At 36.4% G+C, this 24213-nt stretch overlaps 2 protein-coding genes across 5 annotated transcripts in view; both read left to right on the forward strand.

Annotated features, from left to right (window-relative positions):
* The window catches only part of LOC131541053 (uncharacterized), a 40341-nt gene extending 20332 nt beyond the window's left edge, over positions 1-20009 (forward strand). For 2 of the 4 annotated variants that reach the window (XM_058776544.1, XM_058776543.1), the window contains exons 3-16: positions 2985-3159; positions 8706-8940; positions 9548-9642; positions 9758-9957; positions 11178-11256; positions 11366-11544; positions 12748-13071; positions 14928-15326; positions 18329-18505; positions 18596-18656; positions 18801-18951; positions 19265-19339; positions 19434-19524; positions 19850-20009. In XM_058776544.1, coding sequence (XP_058632527.1) covers positions 2985-3159; positions 8706-8940; positions 9548-9642; positions 9758-9957; positions 11178-11256; positions 11366-11544; positions 12748-13071; positions 14928-15326; positions 18329-18505; positions 18596-18656; positions 18801-18951; positions 19265-19339; positions 19434-19524; positions 19850-19928 — 2320 coding nt within the window. In that variant the 3' untranslated portion in view covers positions 19929-20009. Of the gene's footprint in view, positions 1-851; positions 2166-2513; positions 2634-2984; positions 3160-8705; positions 8941-9547; positions 9643-9757; positions 9958-11177; positions 11257-11365; positions 11545-12747; positions 13072-14927; positions 15327-18328; positions 18506-18595; positions 18657-18800; positions 18952-19264; positions 19340-19433; positions 19525-19849 lie in introns of those variants that run through there. The other 2 variants (XM_058776545.1, XM_058776546.1) reach the window with 2 other exon arrangements.
* A 146-nt stretch (positions 20010-20155) lies between these two features.
* tmem141 (transmembrane protein 141) lies at positions 20156-23921 on the forward strand. Its single transcript, XM_058776554.1, has 5 exons — positions 20156-20307; positions 20996-21062; positions 21855-21938; positions 22103-22210; positions 23308-23921. Exons 1-5 carry the CDS (start codon positions 20254-20256, stop codon positions 23376-23378), a joined length of 384 nt encoding a protein of 127 aa, XP_058632537.1. The 5' UTR covers positions 20156-20253; the 3' UTR covers positions 23379-23921.
* Positions 23922-24213: the final 292 nt, after the last annotated feature.

Genomic DNA, 24213 nt, shown 5'->3' on the forward strand with positions numbered 1-24213 from the left:
TTGCTCAGTTGGGGACACTTAATTTCTAGCGATTATCGTCGATTTGGTTGCACAGATACTATTTAAACTAAACTGAGCTAGACAATGACATCTCTGAATTCAATAATGAAATGCCTTTAACTGAAAATTTAGAAAATTGAGTGTTTAATCTTATCATTATACATTACTGACACTCTATCCTCCAATTTGATACTGTTAAGTGCTTTGACACAATCTGTATTGTTAAAATCGCTATATAAATAAAGATGACTTGACTTGACTGTATGTACAGTAAGGAAGATATTGTCAAAATTTCACGTGTAGTAAGTAAGTCTTGTAACTACAAACATACTACAACCTTTGGAACATAAAAAAAACCCTTTTGGTGAATTACAGTAATTGTTTTCTAAGAATAATTATGTACTGTACATACAGTAAGGACGAAACTGGCAAAATTTCACCTGTAGTAAGTCAGTCTGGCCACTAGGAATGTACAACAGCTTTTGGAACATGAAAAAAAAAAAAAAAACGCTTTTGGTGAATTACAGTAATTGTTTTCTAAGAATAATTATGTACTGTATGTATAGTAAGGGAGATATCGGCAAAATGTACTTACCTATAGTAAGTCAGTCTGGACACTAGGAATGTACTACAACCTTGAACAGCCATTTGGGTACTTACAGTAGCTTTTTTATGAACATAATTGTGTACTGTACTGCATACTGTATATGAAGGAAGGTATAGGCAAAATCCCACCTGTAGTAAATCACTATGAGTAATACAAGCTTTACAGTTTCGCAATGTTTTATTTTAAATGTTAAAAGTCACTTTAAGTTAAAATACATTGGACATTTTAAACCCAGTCGGTGGAATTGTCAGACGGTCCCTTACGCATCAAACGCCCATATAGCACGTCAAAGCTTTCTCCGGTTTAAATTTGCTGCTACAATACAGTTTTTAAATTATATTTTCATGTTGATATAAAGTTGTTGCATATTGTTAAAACTAATCGTGGTAGTGGTATCTTTGTAGGACTGTCGACTCTATAGAACAGAGGCATGCGAAAGCGAATGTCCAGCGAATATCGAACCTAAAACTAACTTTACTGCGCTAATAGATGTCATCTTGAATCGCCATGCTTGGGTCAGGAACAACTGCAGCACAGATGTTGGAAACCTTCAGCTTGATGTTTTCATCAGATTGTTCAGGGATTCCGTACAGACGAAGATTCCATCTGCGCTGATATCGTTCGGTTTCATTCAGTTTTTGCTCAAGCTCAGAGATCTTGGTATTATTCAGATTCACAGTAGATTTACAGTTTTTCATGTCGGTTTTCAATGCATTGACTTCTTCAAACACAAAGTCAATCGATTTCTCGCGACCCTCAATACACACTGTTTTGGGTTATCAATTTTCCGAGATTGTCTGCACTCTCCTTGATTTCAGATGTCAAAGCCACAATTATGTTATCTTGTAATTCTGTCAGCGAAATGTCCCCTCGAGATTTCTTTTGCTGAGGTTTCACAGGCGTATCTTGGTTAGAGTCATACGCTGACTCGAGGACTGGACTCTCACTCCGAGAGAGATCCGGACATTGCTGGCTGTATTCATGGTCAGTTATGAAATGTGAGGCAGATACAACTCCAGCACCGACAGGAATGCCAAGTTCCATTTCTTCCGTAAGGACATTAGAAGTAACGTTAGAGCACTTATTTTTCCTTTTGTGCTTCATTGTGCAATCCGAAGCATCCTTGTGCAAGAATGGCCGTCAAGTTAGAAACTTAAATTAAACCAACCAAAACTACAAGCGACTTTGCTAAAAAAGATAACAAAAATGCCTAATGCATAATCAAACAATATTCTCACGACCAGGTTTAATTTTAGGTTAAAACCTGGGAATGGAAAGGATAAACGCCTCATTGCTTCCTCACCGGCCATCTTGCGCAACCCCACGCGTCCGAAGTTCGCTCGCCAAATACGACGTCATCGCGGTGTTGGCGGAAGTTCGCTTTGAGTGCGCGCGACGTCGTTTCGCGTGGCGGTGTGCACAACATTTTTTGTAACTTTCCGCACAGCTCCGCTTCCGAAGATGCAGGAGTTCTGGGCGATTCTAGCCATACATGCTCGTCTGTGCCGGCATTTGTGTGAAACAGAAGCAGTTTGATGTTGTTTTCAAACTCCACCAGGTGCAACTTTTAACGCTTTAAGGGAAAACAATGAAAAGTTTTTTTTTGTTTTGTTTTTTTGCATAGTTTGTCCAAGGCTTTTTAATTCAAGAACGTTTTATTTTTATTGTATAAAAATAGAATTAGAATGAATGTAGACACTATTTGCTTAAAGTTGTCTTGTTTGATGCGAAATAACCCAAAAGTTTAAGATTATTTTAACCAGTTCATAAATAAATTATTAATTCATCAAATGACTTCTTCTCACCGGTGATTCCCGATGGTTTTAGAGGAAAATTACTCCTCGTCGCCCCCTGTTGTTTCAAAGAATATCTCAACGGCGAACGCGTCAAGTATAAAAGCCTCGTCCGTTTGGGAAGGTGCGCGCGCAGTCAGCGGAGCGGACACACCAAATGTCCTTGCGATGACACATATGCATATACCATCTTAGAGGAGCTGGACTACCCGTGCAACCTGATTGGGTTGCAGGTACTTTCTCATGGTACAAGTACTCAGAAAGACCCTGACAAGCACAAAACTAGTGACAACTCAGTCAGGAAGGATAAAGAGAGAACGATTGTCTTTGGACACCACCTGCAAAACAGTTGGCTTTTTGGGGGTTGTCTTGATGTTGCCTCTCCAGTTTGATTGATATCCTGACTTGGTGTTATATTGAGCAGTGTACCTACTTTAGTAAAAATTACATAAAAATGATTTTCTTTACATGTACAATGTTAGCATTTGTCAATTGTAGAATGGTCCTGCAGTGTTTTCTTAAAAATGGTTGAATCATTGGACCAAGTTCTGTGCAATGAAGTTATTCTGTCTGTGTTTGTACAGGCTGAGTAGTACTGGAGCTTGTATCTTTGGGGTCCTGCTGGAAAATGAGTCCATGGTGCTCAAACTTCAGAAGGGGACTAAAGAGGAAAGCAACCTCATATGTGACCTTGTTCAGGTCTTGACTGAAGACGATCCTGATGTTGTGATGAATGCTGCTGGAGCCATAGCCTCATTGGTATGGTTGCATGACGATATAATGCATGCTGCATTATACAGAAACTTTATATTATATCTAACCTTTTCAGAACATTTTATCTGTTTTCAGGAAAAAAAATGGCATTAACTAAACTGGTAAAATTGTGCATCTTGGTAATGTAATTTGAATACATTTACTAAAATGGAATGTTTCATATTGACAAATAAAGTGCAGAAGCATAGTTACAGAGACAGGAATCTGAAAGGCAATTACATTCAACACTTTTTAAACCTGAAAACATCTCACAATATAGCAGCGGTTATATGTTATAACTATTCTACTCAATTTTAGGTTATGACTCTTGAAGTTTACAGTATTATTCTTAGGCTGTGGAATTAATAAATAACAACAACTTAACAATGAATTTAAAAAAAATGTTTACATGTTTACACACACACACACACACACACACACACACACACACACACACGTTTGTTTTTGTGAAAAGTGGGAACATCCCATAGGCGTAATGGTTTTTAAACTGTACAAACTGTATGTGCTATTGCCCTACACCAACCCTACACATAACCCTACACCTTACAGGAAACTTTGTGCTATTTCAGATTTTCAATACACTCCATTATGTGTGATTTATAAGCGTTTTGAAAAGTGGGGACATGTCATACCCTTGTCATTATACAAATTTATGTCCTCATTTGTCACAAAAATGTGCGCACACACACACACACGGCTATCTAAATGAGGACATTTCATAGACTTATTTTGTTTTTATATTGAGCTAATTATAAACAGAGGTTTAAATTATTGGAGTAAATATAACTAATTACTGTACTTGAGTATCTTTTTGGATGCTTTGTAGTTGTGCTGAGTATCAAAGATATTAACAACTTTTACTCTCTACTTCACTACATTTCTGAATGAGTATCTGTACTCTTTACTCCACTACATTTGTAATGAGCGTTGCAGTTACACATTACATTTTGCATGGTACCTAGCTTTTCTGCAGCAGTTTATTTCTGCGAGATGTGATATCGCCAGCTACAGGGCACTGAAAGTAATATATCTTGTGCACTTTGCCCTTACTCACTCAAACTTGTCAACAAAGCTACTTTACATGAATGCGAGTTCCTTAGCAAGTAGTTGTGAATCACAGGTGTTTTAAATATAAGGACATGACTGCAGCTGGCAATGAGGCTGAAACCAGCACATCCAGTGCAAGAAGACTGACTTTTTAATTAAATTTTCTTTCTTTTTATTTATTTATTTATTTGCAATTTTGAGGTGTTCAGTTTTATTTTGGTTTTAGAAAATAAACGTGATTGCTCTCCTCACAAATCAGCTCTTTCTTGTTTTTGTTACATGTTCTCTATGCCTTGTCTTGGACTTTTATGTCACTTTCTGTCTCCCGTGGTGTTTGTAGTCAGTTTGTATCTTATCTTGTTAAGCTTGTTAGCCGCCTGTGTATATATATATATATATATATATATAGATTTAGATTTAGATTTAGTCATTTTGCTGACGCTTTTATCCAAAGCGACTTACAATTGGGATATATATATATATATAGCCCTAGTGTTTCTTTAGTTCTTTGTGAGTTGTTGAATGTAATGTTTGTCTGTTTGCCGGTCATTCTGTTCTTTGTTCCCTTTGGTTTTTGGTTTATTGTTTGTTCAAATTTTTCTCCAGCTTCTCCACAACGTTACAGTTTTTGACTGGCATGTCTCTTTGCCTAGTGCATCTTTGAGCCTATATTTAGCATAAGTAAAATACTAAAGTACTGTTAAAATCAGATACTCTTATGACTTTTACTCAAGTTGTTTTGGAATTGGTGACTTGTAACTTGTAGTGGAGTAATTTTCACTGTAAGCTATCTGTACTTTTACTCAAGTATGGTTTTCAGGTACTCTTTACACCAGGGCCGTAGCTGGGGTTTGCGGGGCCCTGCCGTCCCGATGCAGTTTGTACCAGTGGGCCCCGTTTGAAATTGTTTAATTTGTATATTCGTTCTATTTATTTATTTGTGCTATTTACACAATGTTTAAGTTTTTTCAAGTTTGTAGGTGTCCAGATACAGAAACCGAATAATCAAATGTAAAATAGCACTGCATAGTCTTTACTGTAAAAATTAAATATACAGTAAAGCCAGAATTTATTCAGACACCTTCAACATTTCTCACATTATCACAGTTTATTTGCTATAGTTTAGAAAATAGTAATAAAATATGTCAAGAACTCAGAGTTAAACAGCGTCAGAACAAATTAATCTTGATAATGTCAGATAACTTTGATAGAAAGTTATGTAGGCTAATGGATTACAATCAACCAAAAATTCAGACAACTGTTAGTATGACAATATCTACACAACTATTAATACTTTTATGACCAATTACCAAGCAATGCTTCATTTTGTTCAGCCTGTGGTGTAAAAAGGTCGCATTAGCAATTAAAGAAAAAACACTTAAGCAAAACATGGTCAGGTCAAAGTGGTAGCATCCACCTGGATGAACTATAATGTCCTGCACCCACTAGTAAAAAAATATATATCTGATGTCTGAATAATTTTTGGTTTGACTGTGGATTAATTATTGTTAAAACTACAAAGTAATTCAGTCAAGAGCAGTGAGTGATTTTCTTTCTTTCATTTTCTTGGATTAACATTAAGGACACCGACAACAGCTAGTAGCCTAAATTAGGCGCGGCCACTTTAAGAGACAATGCATCCAATATAATGATACACATCCGATTTCTTTGTCCACTTTTTACATTCACTTAAGACAAAACTGACAGTTTTTTCGAGGATACTCTCCAAGACGAGTATTTTGATATAATTTTGTAGAAGAGGCAAATTCGGTGTTTAAGCGCTTGAGACGCGTCTCTCTTCGTGCCCACACCGGCGTGGGTGCTGAATTGGGCTCTTTCACATCTTTTTCTGGTTGCATGTTTAAACTGTGATTTGTATTTGGTCGTTCAGGTGCAGCAGGAGGCTAAGGAGAGTTCGGTTTGGTCTTGCTGTCTGTGAGACGCGCGGCTCTCTGCGTGCGCACCGAACACAGTGCGCAAGTACTCAGTTCAGCTTTTCGTCTTGTGTTTAATGCGTTAAACTCTTTTGAATGTTTAAATTGGCATGGCTTAAAAACACGTGCAAAATGATAAGCTTTCATGACGACGCGCAGCAGTGGCCCGTCAACTGTCCTGAGCATCTTTTTAGGCTGGCCTCAGCTAGTCGTTTGAGATCGCCATGGGGCCCTATAATCGTCACCACCTTTCACCCCACTAGTGACGGCTCTGCTTTACACCTCTGATTATAAATACTATAACCTATAACCCTAACAGAATTTTTTCTGTTTTTTTAGTTTTTGTTTTTGTTTTTAGGAGCCAATGGTATCCATTAGATATCTTCTTCTTCTTCTTCTTCTTCTTCTTCTTCTTCCACTCTGGAAGTCTATAGCCCATAGAACCGCTTGCAGGAAAGTTATGAAATCTGGCACAAGACATTAACCATAGTGAGTTTGGCGTCTCTAAATCAAACCCTCTAGCACCACCAACAGCTCAAATTTGCACTCATGTTCATGCTAATAACTTTAGAACCCTAAAGTTTAGACACAAAATTCTTTTTTTGCATCTGATGTCTTGGCTTATGTTGAGTCGAATACATACTAAAATTTTTAATTGGGTCAAGATTTTTTGCTATTTTAAATTATTCAAAAAAACCTACTTTTTCAAACTTGTCCTAGACAGTTTGTCTGATTTTCACCAAAATTGGGTCAGATCATCTTCATACCATGCCAACAAAAAGGATTCAATTGATTTGTCAAACCATTCTCGAACAATGTGTAAATGAATACAATGATGCAAAACTGAATGTGAGGCTATATCTCCACAATTCTTTAGCATATTCTGACCAGACTTGGTGTATGTTATGACAACCATGACGTGAGGCTACCAGCAGTTTTCTACCTAGAAACCATTAAATCATATTATGATTAAGTTACCGGCCATTCATAACTTCTACTACTAAGTTTTTGATATCCTTCATATTCTGTGTGGTCAGTTCACAGCAGTGATAGAAATTAATCTTTTCCAATAAGTTTAATTTTTATGGGCATTTTTACCTTTATAAAGCCAAGTGTGCATCATCTTTTGAGTCAAATTCTTACATTTAATCAGTCAATTATAATAATAATACATTTAGGCTGTTACTAAACAAATTAAATCAGTATCAAGAAAATTCATCTTTGCAGAAGTTTTTGGCATTTAGATGTATTTTCACATGTTAATGCAGCTTAGAGGGACATGGCATGCTTTAACCTGCAGTTACAAATGCATAAATAAAGTTTTGATATTTTAAACATTAAATGTTGAATACTGATATTAAAAATTATTTAAATAATAAAAAGATACTTTAAAACTGTAAAATTAAAACCGCCAATAGGTGGCAGCAAGTCACTGTTAATAAGTGAGTCATTGTGATTGACCTGAATCATTTAAACTGTTGATTCATTCAGGAACTAAACACCGTCATGTTGCTCAGAGACGCAAAACAGCACTATGGCTGTGTTTAGAATGTTTTTTGTTGGCGAAATAGAGCAAAAACAGCCAATATGGTGTCTAAAACGTAGGTCTCTTGATATTAACTTATTGTTTATTGAACTGTTGTATAAAATCAATATCACATTTGTAACCATGCATATTTTTAAAGAAAAAACGGCACTCTTCGTGTGATATTGGTTAACTATATGAATGGATGTAAATATATACATTTTCTGCCTCCTTATCTTGAATTATGTGATCATTCTTAATGCAAATTAATAGACTGAATCATGCAGTGAAAGAACCGATTCTAAATGCGCACGCGCACTAAGTTCCAGACTTCATCACGTATTGAAGTCGCATATGCGTACTTTGTTTGGTTTTTGCAATATACTCGATATTGTCATGATGTCTCACGAAGAGTTCAGTTTTTGCCCTAAACCTGCGCAGATTTGGGTTGCATTAACTTCCCCAAGCAATTAATGAGTGAACATAACTTACGAAAAGTAACCCGCCAAATTGGCTAGTGATTTGATGACGTTATACCGCCACAGCTGATTTTTAGCCCCATTTGGAGGGTTGGCGGGTGTTAATTTCAAACCGTGTATATCTATCTATCTATCTATCTATCTATCTATATATATATATATATATAGATATATATATATATTTTTTTTTCTTTCCTCAAGTTAATTATTATTAATTATTATACCCTTAGTCTGCAGTGAACAAATATTCAATGTAATATAAGCACACAATTAATCTTTTTCAAATATCAGAAAATTAGATCAATGTCAAAATGAACATCTTATCCTAATAGTGGTCATTTACAGCTACAATATACAAGCAATAAATATAATATAATATAATAATATATAATAAGTATAATATAATAAAAAACATTTTTCCTGTAAATTCATATAAAATTTAACCTAAATCTCTTCAAATAAGTCAAATACCCATAAGAATTGTTGTTGCACATTTCTGGTTTTTAGGTCTAAAAGCCATCCTAAAGCTCTGTCTTCATGTGTTAGGTTGAAACTACATCAGGGCGGACATGGTTCCTTCAGATCCAAAGTGTGTTCAGTGGGGTCCTTGAGAGCTTATCTGTTCTTCTAGAGAATGAGAGAGAGACTACGGTTAACTCTGCAGCACTTATTCTTGCACGGCTGTCCCTGTGTGAAGAAACCTGTGAAAAGGTTTTATCCCATTCATCTGCCTGCAAGATATTCAGATGTTTGACACAATGCTTATCTTGTAGCCACAAAGGTCAGTGTCCTACTTCATTTAGGAAAGAATGAATTGTAATGAAGAGTAACAATAACATCATTAATGGATAATTAGATCAAACAGATGTAATGATTAATAAGGACAGCGCGGAGCCAAAGCATTTTGCACCGTAGTAGAGCACAGACCAGTATCGATTTAAGTATAAATGCGCAGCAGCCATAGCTTTTGTTTTAAAGAATACGCTGATTTTATTTAATTAATACTGAGTATTAACTGATGTCTCATAAAATGGTGTTTTAAAGCAAAGACACAGAGCCACTGTGAGAATGACTCCCAGTTTTTAATATAAATGTAAAAATGAGCGGACTCTGATAATTAGTTTTTTGCTGAAGAAACACAAACAAATCATTCAGTACTCTTTATGTTGTATTTACATATTCAGAATTACAAATTTGACATTAATCATATGAACTATACCAAATCAATAATGAGATTCATAATTGTTATTTATTTTAATCTATTGACAGCCCTACATTTGTAAGATTAAACTAATATTACCCCACATTAATTGTTTTCGGTTTTTGAATATCTTGTTGCTTGGTAAAAAAGTATTCAATAACATCAAATTAAAATTGTATTATTGCAGACACAGCCATGAATGCAGCATTTGCTGTTGGCCGCCTATGTGGTAGCAGACAAGCCAAGATCCTCATTCTGAGAGTGGCCAAAGAGTGTCAGCTGGTAAGAAATCTTATAAATTCTCTACTTAGGTCTTGATTGCTTGGCAATTGGATCATGTTAAAACTTCAATCAATTAAACATCACTTATGGGTATTGTTTTATTATTTGTCACAAGGTTAGTCGACTGCAGGCTCTGCTGTTGAGTGGGTCAGGAGTGGAGATGGGCCAAACAGTGTGCTTTGCTCTGAGCTGCTTAGCAAATTATGAAGATGGCCATGCTCTGCTGATGGAAAGCACCTCTGTCCCTGCATTGCTGGATGGTCTTTTACTGCTGTTGCAGAGCCCAGACCCAGACAGTATCTGGTTTGCTGCTATGTAGGTTATTTAATTAACTGTTGTAGTGTTGTATGCAATTACAGTCTAAGGATATTGTTCAGAAAAGTAACAATAAATATGTAGCATATCATGTACAGTAACACTAATTATACTTCTCTATTATAAGTGAATCTGCATACCACAAATATTTAAAGGGGTCATCGGATGCCCATTTTCCACAAGTTGATATGATTCTTTAGGGTCTTAATGAAAAGTCTATAACATACTTTGGTTAAAATTGCTTAATGGTAGTGTAAAACAACACTCTTTTTACCTTTGTAAAACAGCTCTTTTCACAGCAAGCCGTTTCAGTGCATTTCCCGTTAAATGCTAATGAGCTCTGCTATCCCCGCCCCTCTCCCTCTGTGGGGTGACGCGTAGTTCTCTGAGAGACTGTAAACTTTAGCTGCATTCATCATGAAACTTGCTAACTAGCACATTATTAGGAAAGGCGATTTGCAAAATTCATTAAAAAAACTTATACTCACTTATTCTGGAGGTGAAGCTGAATCACAAATGATTTGCGCGAACATAGGTGCATTTAGGCAGATAGGGGGGACGCATTCCCTTCAAAAACAAACATAATCCACTACTTCTTCAACAGCTCAGATGTCGGGAGTAAATGACGACTGCTATGTTCATTATTACATCCAACAACAAAGCACCTCAATCTCTTAGGAGACATTCTTGTCTACATCTGCTCCGGCGTCCAAACAATGGTGGACTGATGACAGCTCACTCAGGGCAGGTCTAAGGTAACACGGCCATGTCAATCAACAATCGTGGGAGGGGCCTGGGTCCATGTGACATCACACAGCCAAGAATCTGAGAACAGCTTGATTTGAAAAAGGGGATATTATTTATCTGGACTTTAAAAAAATCACTGGGTGGATTTTTATCATTATAGGGTGGTTGTGTACACACACTGCCAACAAACATTTCAGTTCAAACAACATGTAAAAGTGAAATGTGCATCCGATGACCCCTTTAAGGCCAATCTAAACTCACATTCTGCCACTGTTCAAAGTACATGAATATTTAAATAGACAGTATTTGTTTAGATAATTCATTTTCCACCTTTTTGACTAAAGATTTAGTTGTCATATATGTATATATTTAGTTAGATTTAGTTCATTTTTGGGGAAACTATTCATATTAAAAGTAGCATAAAAATACATCACACTCACTTTAAAAGGCTCAACCCACCCTCTGTCTAACAGGACAGTGCGAATGCTGGTGTCCCGGCCGAGTGGAGTGGTTCTTGTCAGGATGCATTGTCCTCTGCATGAGCAGTTAAAGGTTACATGATCATTGTGTTCATAACACAACAGTGCTGATTTGCATCTGGTTTTGGCGTATTGTGTATTTATTACATTCATGATAAAACTGTCATTCGCTTTGCTGTTAGTTTCTCTCTATGTCACCATCCACTGGGCTAGAGCTGCAGGAGGAGGTCAACTTGTGTCTCAGGAAACTGGAGTGTTTATCCAAACCACATCCAGTGATAGTTAAAAACCTCTCATCAACGAGCTGCACTGTATCATGGGAGAAGTGTGAGCCTGAAAGCGGCCTGGAGGTCATATACAGGTTAAACTTCCACAGTTCTTAATATTTAAAATTTTCCTTTTATTTCCTATCATAAGAAATCATTCTTTTGTTGTATTATAGAACATGCTGTGCAACTCAAAACTCTCTAACCCCCAATCTAAAAAGATCATGTAGTGCTGCAGGACTGAGTCCTAAAACCTGAAAATGAGCTTTTTGCATTTCCGGTAAAAAAACTAAATAAAAAAAGACATTTTCGCATTTTAAATGGGACTACAGAGGATGTCAGGAACATTCACTAGTCCACGAGTTCACAGCCTCGTTGTGTTTATACTCATGCTCTTTCAAACTAGTCTAACTCAAACTTTTTATCTTGTGTTTTTTAAATGATGATTGAAAGATTTGTAGGAAGCTTAGTGATGGTGACATTGAAGTACATGATGTGATTAGCGTGTAGTTTGTTTACAAGCCTAAATTTAGATTTTTACTTGTAGCAATTGTGTTTAGGCTTCAAAATTCATAAAATTTGTTTTCATTTGTGAAGATTATCTTGATGAACAGTTTGTGTAAGAAGCATTAACTTTGTTGGTCACAGAGCTTGTTTTCTGCAATAACTGAAATGCAGATGGAAAAAAAGCTTTTTGTCAAGGGAACCAGAGTGATGCTAACTTCTGTGTTAGTCAAAATTATGTAATCACTGCAGCACTCTGTTTGAGTTTAATTTAATAGTAAGGTCTAGCTCAGGGTTCCTCAAATCTTTCCCTGGGGGACCAATCTGCTGCAGAGTTTAGCTCCAACCCTGATCAAACTCACCTACCTGTGATTTTCTAATGCTCTTGGAGACACTGATTAGCATGCTCAGGTGTGTTTGATTAGGGTTAGAGCTAAACTCTGCAGGAAAGTGGATCTCGTGGGCCAGATTTGAGGATCCCTGGTCTAGCTGATGTTAAAGTGAACTGCAACTTGTGTAGCACCTGCCGATATGTAGATTATTCTGAAGGATCCCCTGAACGTGATTTCAGTATGTCTTTAACATATTGAATGGCATACTTCACATGCAGACCTGCAAAGATGCTGCCATTTTGATCTTGAATAACATTATCGTGGAGCTATTAGTGGTTTACTTATTCTATATGGATGCAGTCTGCTTAGATTTTACTTACATTTTTTTTTACAAGCGCATATTCACTATTAATAATAATTAATTATAATAATATTCACTATTTTTTCTTTGGGTTTCAATAGTCTCTTTGACAAGGACGTCATGCTGTACCATGGCCTGTTGTGTCAGGTGGCCATACCTGTTTCTCCCAAGCAATCTATGGAACCCCTTTCCCTACAGCTCAACCTGTCTACACCTGATGGTGACATTAGTCCTCTCAGTGAACCTGTGGTTATTACTCCAGAGCAGCTGGACACTAGACTTAAGCCTCCACGAGAGCTCTGTGTGATTGGCTCTACAGCTACACAGGTACGCCTGTGCTGGATAGAGCCAGAGGAAGGAACCAAACCCAAATCATACCAGATCTACTGTAATGACACACTGGTGAAGACCACTACTCTGCTGGGGTGGGTCAGACTAGTCTTTCGTAATAACATGTAAAGGTGAAGTGTGTCAAGTCTGCATCCATATCCCCAATTCACAAATCATTTAACAATGGATAATACTATGTTTGACCCATCTTTGTTGTTGAATATGATATGATAGTCCTAAAAACCCTTGTTATGGAATTAAAATTATTTACAAAGGCATTTCATGTGTTTTACACTAAAATTACACACTTCACCTTTACAGTACGTTACATTGCTTCAGTGTTGTTTTTGTTTATTATGCTGTAATTTGCATAATCATTATTGTCTTGCAATGATAATTTAATATAGTGAACTTGTTACTGCAGTGTTACTGTTTGTTTATTTACAGTGGGGCAAAAAAGTATTTAGTCAGCCACCAATTGTGCAAGTTCTCCCACTTAAAAAGATGAGAGAGGCCTGTAATTTTCATCATAGGTATACCTCAACTATGAGAGACAAAATGAGAAAAAAAAGTATTTGGTCAATAACAAAATTTCATCTCAATACTTTGTTATATACCCTTTGTTGGCAATGACAGAGGTCAAACGTTTTCTGTAAGTCTTCACAAGGTTTTCACACACTGTTGCTGGTATTTTGGCCCATTCCTCCATGCAGATCTCCTCTAGAGCAGTAATGTTTTGGGGCTGTCGCTGGGCAACACGGACTCCAAAGATTTTCGATGGGGTTGAGATCTGGAGACTGGCTAGGCGACTCCAGGACCTTGAAATGCTTCTTACGAAGCCACTCCTTCGTTGCCCGGGCGGTGTGTTTGGGATCATTGTCATGCTGAAAGACCCAGCCACGTTTCATCTTCAATGCCCTTGCTGATGGAAAGAGGTTTTCACTCAAAATCTCACGATACATGGCCCCATTCATTCTTTCGTTTACACGGATCAGTCGTCCTGGTCCCTTTGCAGAAAAACAGCCCCAAAGCATGATGTTTCCACCCCCATGCTTCACAGTAGGTATGGTGTTCTTTGGATGCAACTCAGCATTCTTTCTCCTCCAAACACGACAAGTTGAGTTTTTACCAAAAGTAAAACTCAACTTGCAATCCTCTTCTGGATCATCCAAATGCTCTCTAGCAAACTTCAGACGGGCCCGGACATGTACTGGCTTAAGCAGGGGACACGCCTGGCACTGCAGGATTTGAGTCCCTGGCGGCGCAGTGTGTTACTGATGGTAGCCTTTGTTACTTTGGTCCCAGCTCTCTGCAGGTCATTCACTAGGTCCCCGTGTGGTTCTGGGATTTTGCTCACAGTTCTCGTGATCATTTTGACCCCACGGGTGAGATCTTGCGTGGAGCCCCAGATCGAGGGAGATTATCAGTGGTCTTGTATGTCTTCCATTTTCTAATAATTGCTCCCACAGTTGATTTCTTCACACCGAGCTGCTTACCTATTGCAGATTCAGTCTTCCCAGCCTGGTGCAGGTCTACAATTTTGTTTCTGGTGTCCTTTGACAGCTCTTTGGTCTTGGCCATGGTGGAGTTTGGAGTTGGACTGTTTGAGGTTGTGGACAGGTGTCTTTTATACTGATAACGAGTTCAAACAGATGCCATTAATACAGGTAACGAGTGGAGGACAGAGGATCCAGATACAGGTCTGTGAGGGCCAGAAATCTTGCTTGTTTGTAGGTGACCAAATACTTATTTTACTGAGGAATTTACCAATTAATTCTTTAAAAATCCTACAATGTGATTTTCTGGATTTTTTTCCCCTCATTTTGTCTCTCATAGTTGAGGTATACCTATGATGAAAATTACAGGCCTCTCTCATCTTTTTAAGTGGGAGAACTTGCACAATTGGTGACTAAATACTTTTTTGCCCCACTGTATTTATTTTGTCTGACAGGGCTACAGTTGGCTGTTTATCTCCTGGTACCTCCTATCAGCTGAGTGTGAGTTCACTTGGTCCAGGGGACACAGAGAGTCCTAGAGCAGTAACTGAGGTGAGGACAGCAGAAGATCAAGATCATGCTCCTTCTGTGGTTGCTGTAGTTGTCCTGGGACGACATGAACTGCAGATAAACTGGGTCGCTCCAGTCGCTCCTTTGGGGAGACTCTTCAAATATGAGCTAAGTCTAAATGGGTGTGTGGTGTACCTGGGCCCAGAAAGGTCATACACTGCTTGTCGCCTGTCTGCTAACATGGCATACACCTGTGTTGTGACAGCCATCACCTCCAGGGGGCGCTGTCAAAGCAGTCCGGTCACAAAGAAGACAGCACGGGATGAATTCCTGCACTCACATAGGTATATTTTTATTGAGAAACCCATAACAAAAATAATAAAATAAATTGTTAAAACAGTGGCATGCAAAAGTTTGGGAACCCCTTGCAGAATCTGTGAAAATGTGAATAATTTTAACAAAAGTGACATTGACAGTGACATGTGGCCAAGTATGGTTACCCATACTCGGAATTTGTGCTCTGCATTTAACCCATCCAAAGTGCACACACACACCGTGAACACACACCCGAAGCAGTGGGCAGCCATTTATGCTTTTACATAAAAGATGTTTACATATATTCCAAAAGACAAAAAAATTGCTGAAATCATTAAAATAACCCCATTCAAAAGTTTGGGATGATGTAATTCATCGACTGGCTGCTGGAGGTTGTTTGCAAAAGGGAGTCAATCCCATAGACTCCCCATGTTAAAATGCCCAACTTTACAGCAGAAAAAAAAAATATTTTGATCTATATAGCTAATTTTGCCCTTCATGACAACTGTGAGGGGGAGGGGGGGGGGGGGGGTGAATTTTTATATCACATCCGTTTAAATTATATTAAGCCTTAAAGTTCTGCATAATTAAGGGCGTGGCCACTTGAGTGACAGGTGGATTGCTGCTCTGCTCCAGAGTGTGAAACTCGCTAGTGCGAAACTTAGAAAAATGGCTTTAAAGATTTTTATTTGTACAGAAAAATTTATTATAGGTAGGATACTGGAAATCTGGCAATTAGATGTTTTAATGAAAATTACTCTGCACTGTCTGCAAAAAGTGAGATGTCACGCCAAGGCAAAAGGCAGTAACTTCCACATTATAAACAATATTTGGGTGCTGATCACCATTTATAGAATCATTATAGTAACATCTGTATAAAATCTAGTGATCATTGGCTAGGCTATAACATCTAGTAATGTGATTCAGGGTTTTTTTTCTGACCGTAACAACCAGACAAAAAGTTAAACGTAAGTGGAAACCGTTTTGCAACCAATTTATCTGCAATGTTTGCTAACATTAAAGGATGCAAGACATAGCCTATTGTTTTTACATCGAACTGAATTAAAATAGCTTAACCTATAAGAACGACTTAAAGTGCTCAAAATGATTGTGAATTAAACATCTCCGATGAAGTTCATTGCAATGGATTTTACAATTTACGAGTTACAAGAAAAGATAGGAAAAGGATTTAATTGCAAACAGTTATTGATTTTATGTGTGATACGCTGTCACGGCATTTGACTTTTCTCCATGATACTTATATACACATGTTAAAGGAGGTCATAATGTCCCAAAATTATCAATAACTCATTTTAGACCAAAAACGAAGTTATGGTGTTTTGTCTTTGCATGGCAGCACTGCTGCTGTCACTATAGACAGGCATGGTTTCAGCAACCAGGCACCTCAGCTTCACCCACGTCCTGCCTTTTTGCCCATTTTCGAGTATCCGGGAGTGACGGTCAGTGACGCGCTGCCAAGATGGCGGCAGTCTGCTCCGCCCACTTTCGGCTTCAAAAATGCTCTTCAGAAACCTACGAGTGACGTCACGGACACTATGTCCATGTTTTTTACAGTCTATGGTGGTTACCTGAATGATCTACGACTGTTTTTTTGTTTTGTGATGGTTGTTCATGAGTCCCTTGTTTGTTCTGAACAGTTAAACTGAGCACTGTTCTTCATAAAAATCCTCCATGTCCTGCAGATTCTTCAGTTTGAAAGTAGTCCCCAGCTAGGTACCTAGTTATAATATAGCTGGGGACTACTTTCAGGCGCTACGTAATATCACTGCGCCATGGTACGGCAGCAAAGTTCCTTGATTATTACGCCGGAATGAGAGTATAGTTCCTAGCCAAATCGGCCTAGAAAATCGCAACTTTTCATTTTCTGCTGGTCTTAGTACACGATATAACTACAGAAGAGTCAAGTTTTAAATAGGACAAATATCGAAACTCTTTGGTCATTTTTGAACGCGATGCTACTGGTCTAATCGGATTCAATGATCTATGCTAAGCTATGCTAAAAGTGCTATCGCCAGATCCAGAGATCAGCTGAATGGATTCAAAAACGGTAAAACTCAACTTATTAATTCTGGGGGAGTTGGAGAATGAGCCTATTTACAAAAAAAATGGAGTGTTCCTTTAAGAGCTGGGGGGTGAAAACTTTTGAACAGGATGAAGACCAAATTTTTCTTATTTTGTTGAAATATCATTTTTTTTCCATTTAGTTCTGCCCTTCTGAATCAACAGAAGATACTTGCAGTTTCCTGGAAGACAAATTAAGTACAATTTAGCCTGATCTTCAAATTCAAAAAGTTTTCACCCAAAACAAAAAAACAGTTGTAGGTCATCCAGGTAACCACACACAGTATTAAGAACCAAGGGTTCCCAAACTTTTGAAGGGGATTATTTTAATGATTTCAGGTTTCATTTTCATTTTTTTGTCTTGTGGAATATATGTAAACATCTTTTATGAAAAATATCTTACTCAGGACAGTACTAAATAAAAAATAAAATGCATTTTGTATGATCTCTCTTATTTTGTTAAAATTATTCACATTTTCACAGATTCTGCAAGGGGTTCCCAAACTTTCGCATGCCACTGTATTTTGGTAAAAATTGAAATTGTTACTTAGTACGGACTACAGTTTGGGATCAAATGTGGGTTTGTAGTTGTTGTCAAACTTATTAACTTATATATTGTATTCATACTTACATCCCATAAATTAAAATGACTGATTTAGATGCATAGTTGAGCTTGATGAATGCTATCAACACTGTGTTAAAAAATTTCACTTTTTATTTTATTTTATTTTTATTGAGCGTTCTATTTTTAATGGGGAGGTGAAGTAACAAGGTTGCACGCAAACTGGGACATAGTTGAATATAATGTTTTGGAAATTAAATTAAAATGAGTTAATAGTTACAATTAGTTTTCAACAGTTCATGGAATATTAGTGCAACTATTGTATTGTTGTATTATTTTAATTGTAAATCCAAGTGTTTTTCTGTGCTGTTTGTGTCATTTATTCAGGTATCTGCACTCCCACAGCCACCAATTAGCCTCAAAACACTCCACTTCTTTTTCAAGCATCCAAGTGATAAATGAGAGCAAAAAGAATGACACAGTTTCACCAGCTACACTCAAGTCTAAGGTCCACCCCACTATGGTCCCGCACAGAGGCCTTGACCTTAAAAAAGACAGACACAGGTGTCATAAAATACACAAGAAGCAGAAATTCTCATGTGTAAACATTGAAATGATTTAATAATTTCCCTTTTTTTTTTTGGTGTTTAAAAGGCGAACATCAGTTCAGATATGTAGTCCTAAAGGAATTCAATCTTCCAATCACACATCTAAGGTATTGCGATAACTACCTATAATGGAGTTTTCCTGTTCATCTTAAACTTGTAGATCAGGGAACTCTTGTTATTCTGATGTAATTTTAATACAAAATGGTTTGTAAGTGGTGTTAAGATTTTGTTTTAAATAATCTCTGAAAAAGAGATACAGACAGGGTCCAGCTGGTGTGTTTCCTGTGAGCTCTGACTGTCTTACGGTTCCTAGCCAGGAACATTCTGAGCACATGTTCCGGTCCTTGACCATGTCATCAACCCCAGAGGACCTCAGACACTTTAGGGCCAAGATCAGCCCAGGTACAGTTCCACGAGTCATTTTTATGAGATAAACCATGAATAGAAAACTAATTAAAATGAAGAGAATGAAAGCAAATAAGCCACAACTTGCAGATATAATAAACATTCACATAAAAGGCTAAAAGTAGATTCACACTACAAACCCATCTTTTTAGGCAAGTACCAGATATGGGTGTCATAAAATATTTTAATACAACTGAATTCGTATTTAACATGATCATAATTTAATAATCATAATTTGTGCACATTAATACTTAGTATTATTATTATTATTATTTTTAAATGTGCTGATATCTAAATGCTAACCCTATAGCCAGACTGCAGTGGAACTCAGACAGAAAAGGTCCCATAGACAGAGAGAAACTACCAGGCATCAGCAAACAAATCTGTGAGTTTGTCTTGACATGTTTTCTCAGATTTAAGATGTAACCACTAAATCATCACTTCATTTAATGTTAGCTGTAATTTCCTTATAAATCCAGCAGGGGATGTGAGACTGCTTCAGCCTGTTTCGTTTAGTTGGTCTAATCTGGAATGGACAAAACAACATCGAAACAGACCACAAAGGGACAGGTATGAATTGTATAACTAGTCCATATTTCATAAGGATTGCTAATAGAATTTCTCTTATAATTTGGAACCAATCCTAATGGGATCCACTAAGAGCCATCTAAGAATCTAATGAGATCTATAGTAATATCTGTTTTATGAAAACATAATACATAGCCTATTTTAATACGTCATATTGAGAATTTGAAGTATTGTCTAACATGCTTGTCAATTGTGTTTAACAATATACAGATTCACCTATGTTCATGAATATTTAGTCAAATAAAAATAACATAAAATACATGTACTACATAGTGTACTAATTTAATATATATATTTTAACTTTCAGAAATAAAACCGTTTTGAAGGTCCAAAGTCAGCAAAGAGGAAGACGATATCAAATACCATCACAAACCAAACTCACATAACAAACGGTGGAAATCTTGGCTACCTAAATTAATGTTTATATAAATCCATATTTATTTTATTCAAATGTGTCTTTCTCAATAATAAATAAAACATCGTAAATGTTTTATGTTTAATTTATTGGTCCCCTGTGTTAATATGTTTGTTCATTCATGAAGTGCATTAACGTATCCAGTCCATAAGAGGTCACTGTGGAGAATCTTTAGCTTGTTACTCATTTCACATTTTCTTCGCTGCACATGCGGAAGTTTCATAACAACAATAACACAGTGAAGCTGTAGAAACTGTAACACCAGTTTGAAGGTTATAGTTAATAACTATAGCAGGATGGTCAACCTCGGTCTCACTAAAGTTGATGATGCGGTTGTAGCAAAGCACCCGGTGGGTAACGTTATATATCAAAATGCGTGACTGCTACCTTACTGATGTGACATTTTCACCATCAATTACTGCCATAAATGTCATTCATAGAGGAGTCTGGGGCATGTTGTCACTGTTTACTCCAATTAATGTTCAACGGTATGTCTTATGAAAACCACTTTATGTATAGACATATAATGAACTAAAGAAATAAACTATTATTTCTACAGTTCTTGCCCAGTAAAAATTATGAACTTCATTTAACACGATGCAAAACAACAGTTTATAGACACCTACATTTGAAAATTGTACATTGAAATAATACCTAGAGTAAAAAAAAAAAAAAAGCCATTGTCGACAAAATATCTATATTTAAAATTTAGGCCAATGGCTTTCCATTTCGCTGTATACAGTAAACATACACGTGTTGTCTCAAACAATTTGACGTTATGAAGAATACTGTTGTTCGAATTTCACTGTTAAACCTCTTATTTAAAATCAATTTACTGGAAAATGAGCAAAATGATGCTTAATAATGAGATTTATGAAAAAATTATACAAAACTACTGCTAAAGAAACACATTTATGCTACTAGGCTTTTGATTTAAAGACTAGGCTATTGAGATATAGTTGTTGTGACAACTAGCCCCAGAATCCCCTGTGCTTACATTACAATAACTCCATGGTGATGATATTTCATTGTCCTCAGGGTTTGCAGCAGTATGCCGCTTGTCAGTCTTACGCCTTTATGAAAGGCACAGCAAGCTTCATACTGGGTTAGTGTCATATTCAAATTAAGAAGAGGTTGTGATCACTATGAACAATTTGTCTTTGTGAAAGCAAATGACAAAAAAGAATGCTTTAATATCTTTTTGGTTACACCAAAAGTTTAGGGACCAACTCTCACAATTAACTAGTATTAGCATGCATATTACTAGCATATTGGCTGTTTATAATTCTGCATGACCATATTTTAGAACCCTTAATCCTACCCCATATCTTGCCAACTATTAATATGAAGTAAATTAGGAGATTAATAAGGCAAATATATATATTTATATTTGTGTGTGTGTGTGTATATATATATATATATATATATATATATATAGTGAGAATTGGTCTCCAAACAGTGATCAAATTGAGATTTTGCCAAAGTTCCCTTGTGAATTACATTTTTCTACTGAGAAATAACTATTTAGTAATCTTAAGTGTATGTTCTCTCTGTCTCATACTCAGATTTGCAAAGATACCTTATCCAATCAAAGATCTCAGTATGAGCACCACTACTTTTTATTTATTGTCAAATTCTTCCTGGTCAGTTTAAATGAGTTATGCCATCCATATTCATTTTTGAATCTGTACTTTTGTGTATGTGAGCAACAATTGTCTTATTTGTGTCTGTTTTATTCCTCATAAGGAACTTATAAGGGAGAAACATCTGATCAAATTTACTTATGAAATATACCTGAGTGTGAGCTGTGTAAATACAACCTCTGATTAATCATTTTATTTTATTATCTAATTTTGTTCTTTTTGCTTTGGGTGAAAATGTTACACTTCTCAACCAGGCACAGCTGGTTTATTTTTTGCACAGCAAGCACTTCAGAAAAGAATCCCATATCCCCTTCAGTGGAACCTTCTAGTGTCTGTTGGTAAGCCTGATGCATTTTCATCATCATGCAAGAGAAGACTCATAAAACTCAATAAAATACACTATTTGTGTCTGTGTGTTATAAACACAATAGGCTTAATGCAGTATTTCTTTAAAAAGAAAATAATTTATGTGAGTTAAGCTGATTTCTCTTTTGGTCTGCAGTTTCTTCCTCAGTATTCAGCTATGCAGTAACTCGCTGGGAAACCATGAAGTGCTCAGACTTGTGGTTATTTCTTGAGACAGGAAATGTTCCTGACAGAAACACTCCTAGTAAGTTTTTACTTGTTTCTTTTTAGTAATTCAAAATTATGAATAGATAGATTAATGTTGACTGAAATATCAACCTCACAATTTTAACAAAGATTTCTCTTTTTTAGTGGTTGTGTAGGTCACAATCTAGGCTCATAAAATACTTGGCTAATTGTGGCACTGCGCAGTAAAACGTTCACTTAATTTTGACCCTTTAATTTCATGTCTCTCAATATATTTGGCACCATGGCACCAAGTATTAATTTAATCTTTACCAGGTGCCATTTACAGCGAGTACAAAATCTTTAATACAGAATAAAATAAAAAGATGAATAACAGATGAAGATTACAGGTTACATTGTGTCTATAAATGTAAGTTAGTCCTTAGAAAATGTAACGTGTTTAAAATGTAATGTGTTTTAGTGTTTATCTGGATTGCTAGGGCAATTTCTACTAGTACTGGATTATATCAGAATTTTATAATCTACAAGGAGTTTTGATATATATATTTTTAAAACAGTATTTCATGTCTCTAAAATTATTTAGTAGCTGTGTAAGATAATGTACTGTCAGTACCTGTCATCACAAAATAAACTTTTCCGTCTCTCTGCTTTTTAGAAGGGTCCTGATCACCCTGTAAGTGTTTATTTTATGATAATGACAGGCTGACTGTACATTTTAATGTACACAGTAAATGTCCTGGTGTTAAATCAACACCAATATGTACACCAAGCGGTGTTGATTTAACACCGGGAAATTTCCTGTGTATATATTTTATGCCTGGTTTGATACCTGATGGTTTGAACAGACTGTTTTCATTTGGTATATTTACATATAAATACCATTTTGCAGGGGCGTAGAATTAGGGGGGGACGCAAGGGATGTAATTTTTAATATTAATCTGGATCGATTAATATTAAAATAAAGTGATGCGTGATAAAGACACCCAGCACTTGTGTAATTGTTTGTTAAACATATTAATTAATTATTAAGACATGTTTGTGTTGGGTTTATGTCCCAACCAATGTCAAAAACAAACCTACGCCCTTGCCATTTTGGTATATTTTGGACTTCATGAAAGAAGAATCTGACCATTTGTTTCTTTACTGTACACTTAGAGGAAGAAGCACAAAATCCTGCAACACCTGTAGATCCCAAAGCCACACGATATGGGGATGTGATGGAATGAGCTCAAACCTTTGTTTGTGTAATAGCCTGAATGGCCAATAAGAAGACTGTTTATTTCAAGGAATTGCATTGAGTGGAAGATTTTAGGAGGATGTTTGATTTTGGTTCTGGTTGTATCTGGTTAAAACAATTTAAATATATACTGTGTGTGTCAATAAACAATTCATATTAAGAATTGTTTTGCTTTCTCACCTGGCTTAATCAAATGTTCTATGAAAAAAGTGTCTAGTTTGATTTTAGTTAACGAGTTTTGAAGATCTTTGTCAAATTTCCTTGCAGTCCATCATGGGATCAGTCATCTATCAGTCAGTCTGCTACAGGGGCACATTTTTGTTCCTTTATCTAAAGAAACAACTCTGTTTCTCAAATTGACGGCACCACAGTGGCAAGGGTTTTTGCCATTTTCAGTAAACAGAGGAGCTTTTATTCTAAGAGTGTACCTGAAAGATGAGAAGGGTGGAGGAACAAAAAGACAGATAACATCATAGGAAGATGCTGTTTGTGCCAGGTTGAACTGAAGTCCCAGGATTGTGGACAGTTGTGATATGTATTTACTCAACTGCTGTATTTTATTGGATACATTTTTAATTTATGAGCTGGTAACATTACCGGCTGCCATTGAACAGTTTGTTTTTTTGTATGTACTTTTTTATAGTTTAATAGTTTTTCACAGTAATGTATTCTATTTCTATACATAAGAATTACTATTTAGCATTTATTAAACATTAATAATTAGCATTTTGTTATACTTTATTGTAAGGTGCCCTTGTTACAGTGTAACACAACTAAGTAGACTAGTGAGTAATATTACTTAACAACATGTACTTTACTATAAG

The sequence above is a fragment of the Onychostoma macrolepis genome, chromosome 05, assembly GCF_012432095.1.
Source record: "Onychostoma macrolepis isolate SWU-2019 chromosome 05, ASM1243209v1, whole genome shotgun sequence".
NCBI classification, from domain to species: Eukaryota; Metazoa; Chordata; class Actinopteri; order Cypriniformes; family Cyprinidae; genus Onychostoma; species Onychostoma macrolepis.

Coding starts and splice junctions, on each gene's coding strand:
- tmem141 (XM_058776554.1), top strand. CDS start 20,254: ATGGTCAACCTCGGTCTCACTAAAGTTGATGATGCGGTTGTAGCAAAG. Junction 21,063..21,854: donor CACAGCAAGCTTCATACTGG/GTTAGTGTCATA, acceptor CTTCTCAACCAG/GCACAGCTGGTTTATTTTTT. Junction 22,211..23,307: donor TCCTGACAGAAACACTCCTA/GTAAGTTTTTAC, acceptor CTGTACACTTAG/AGGAAGAAGCACAAAATCCT.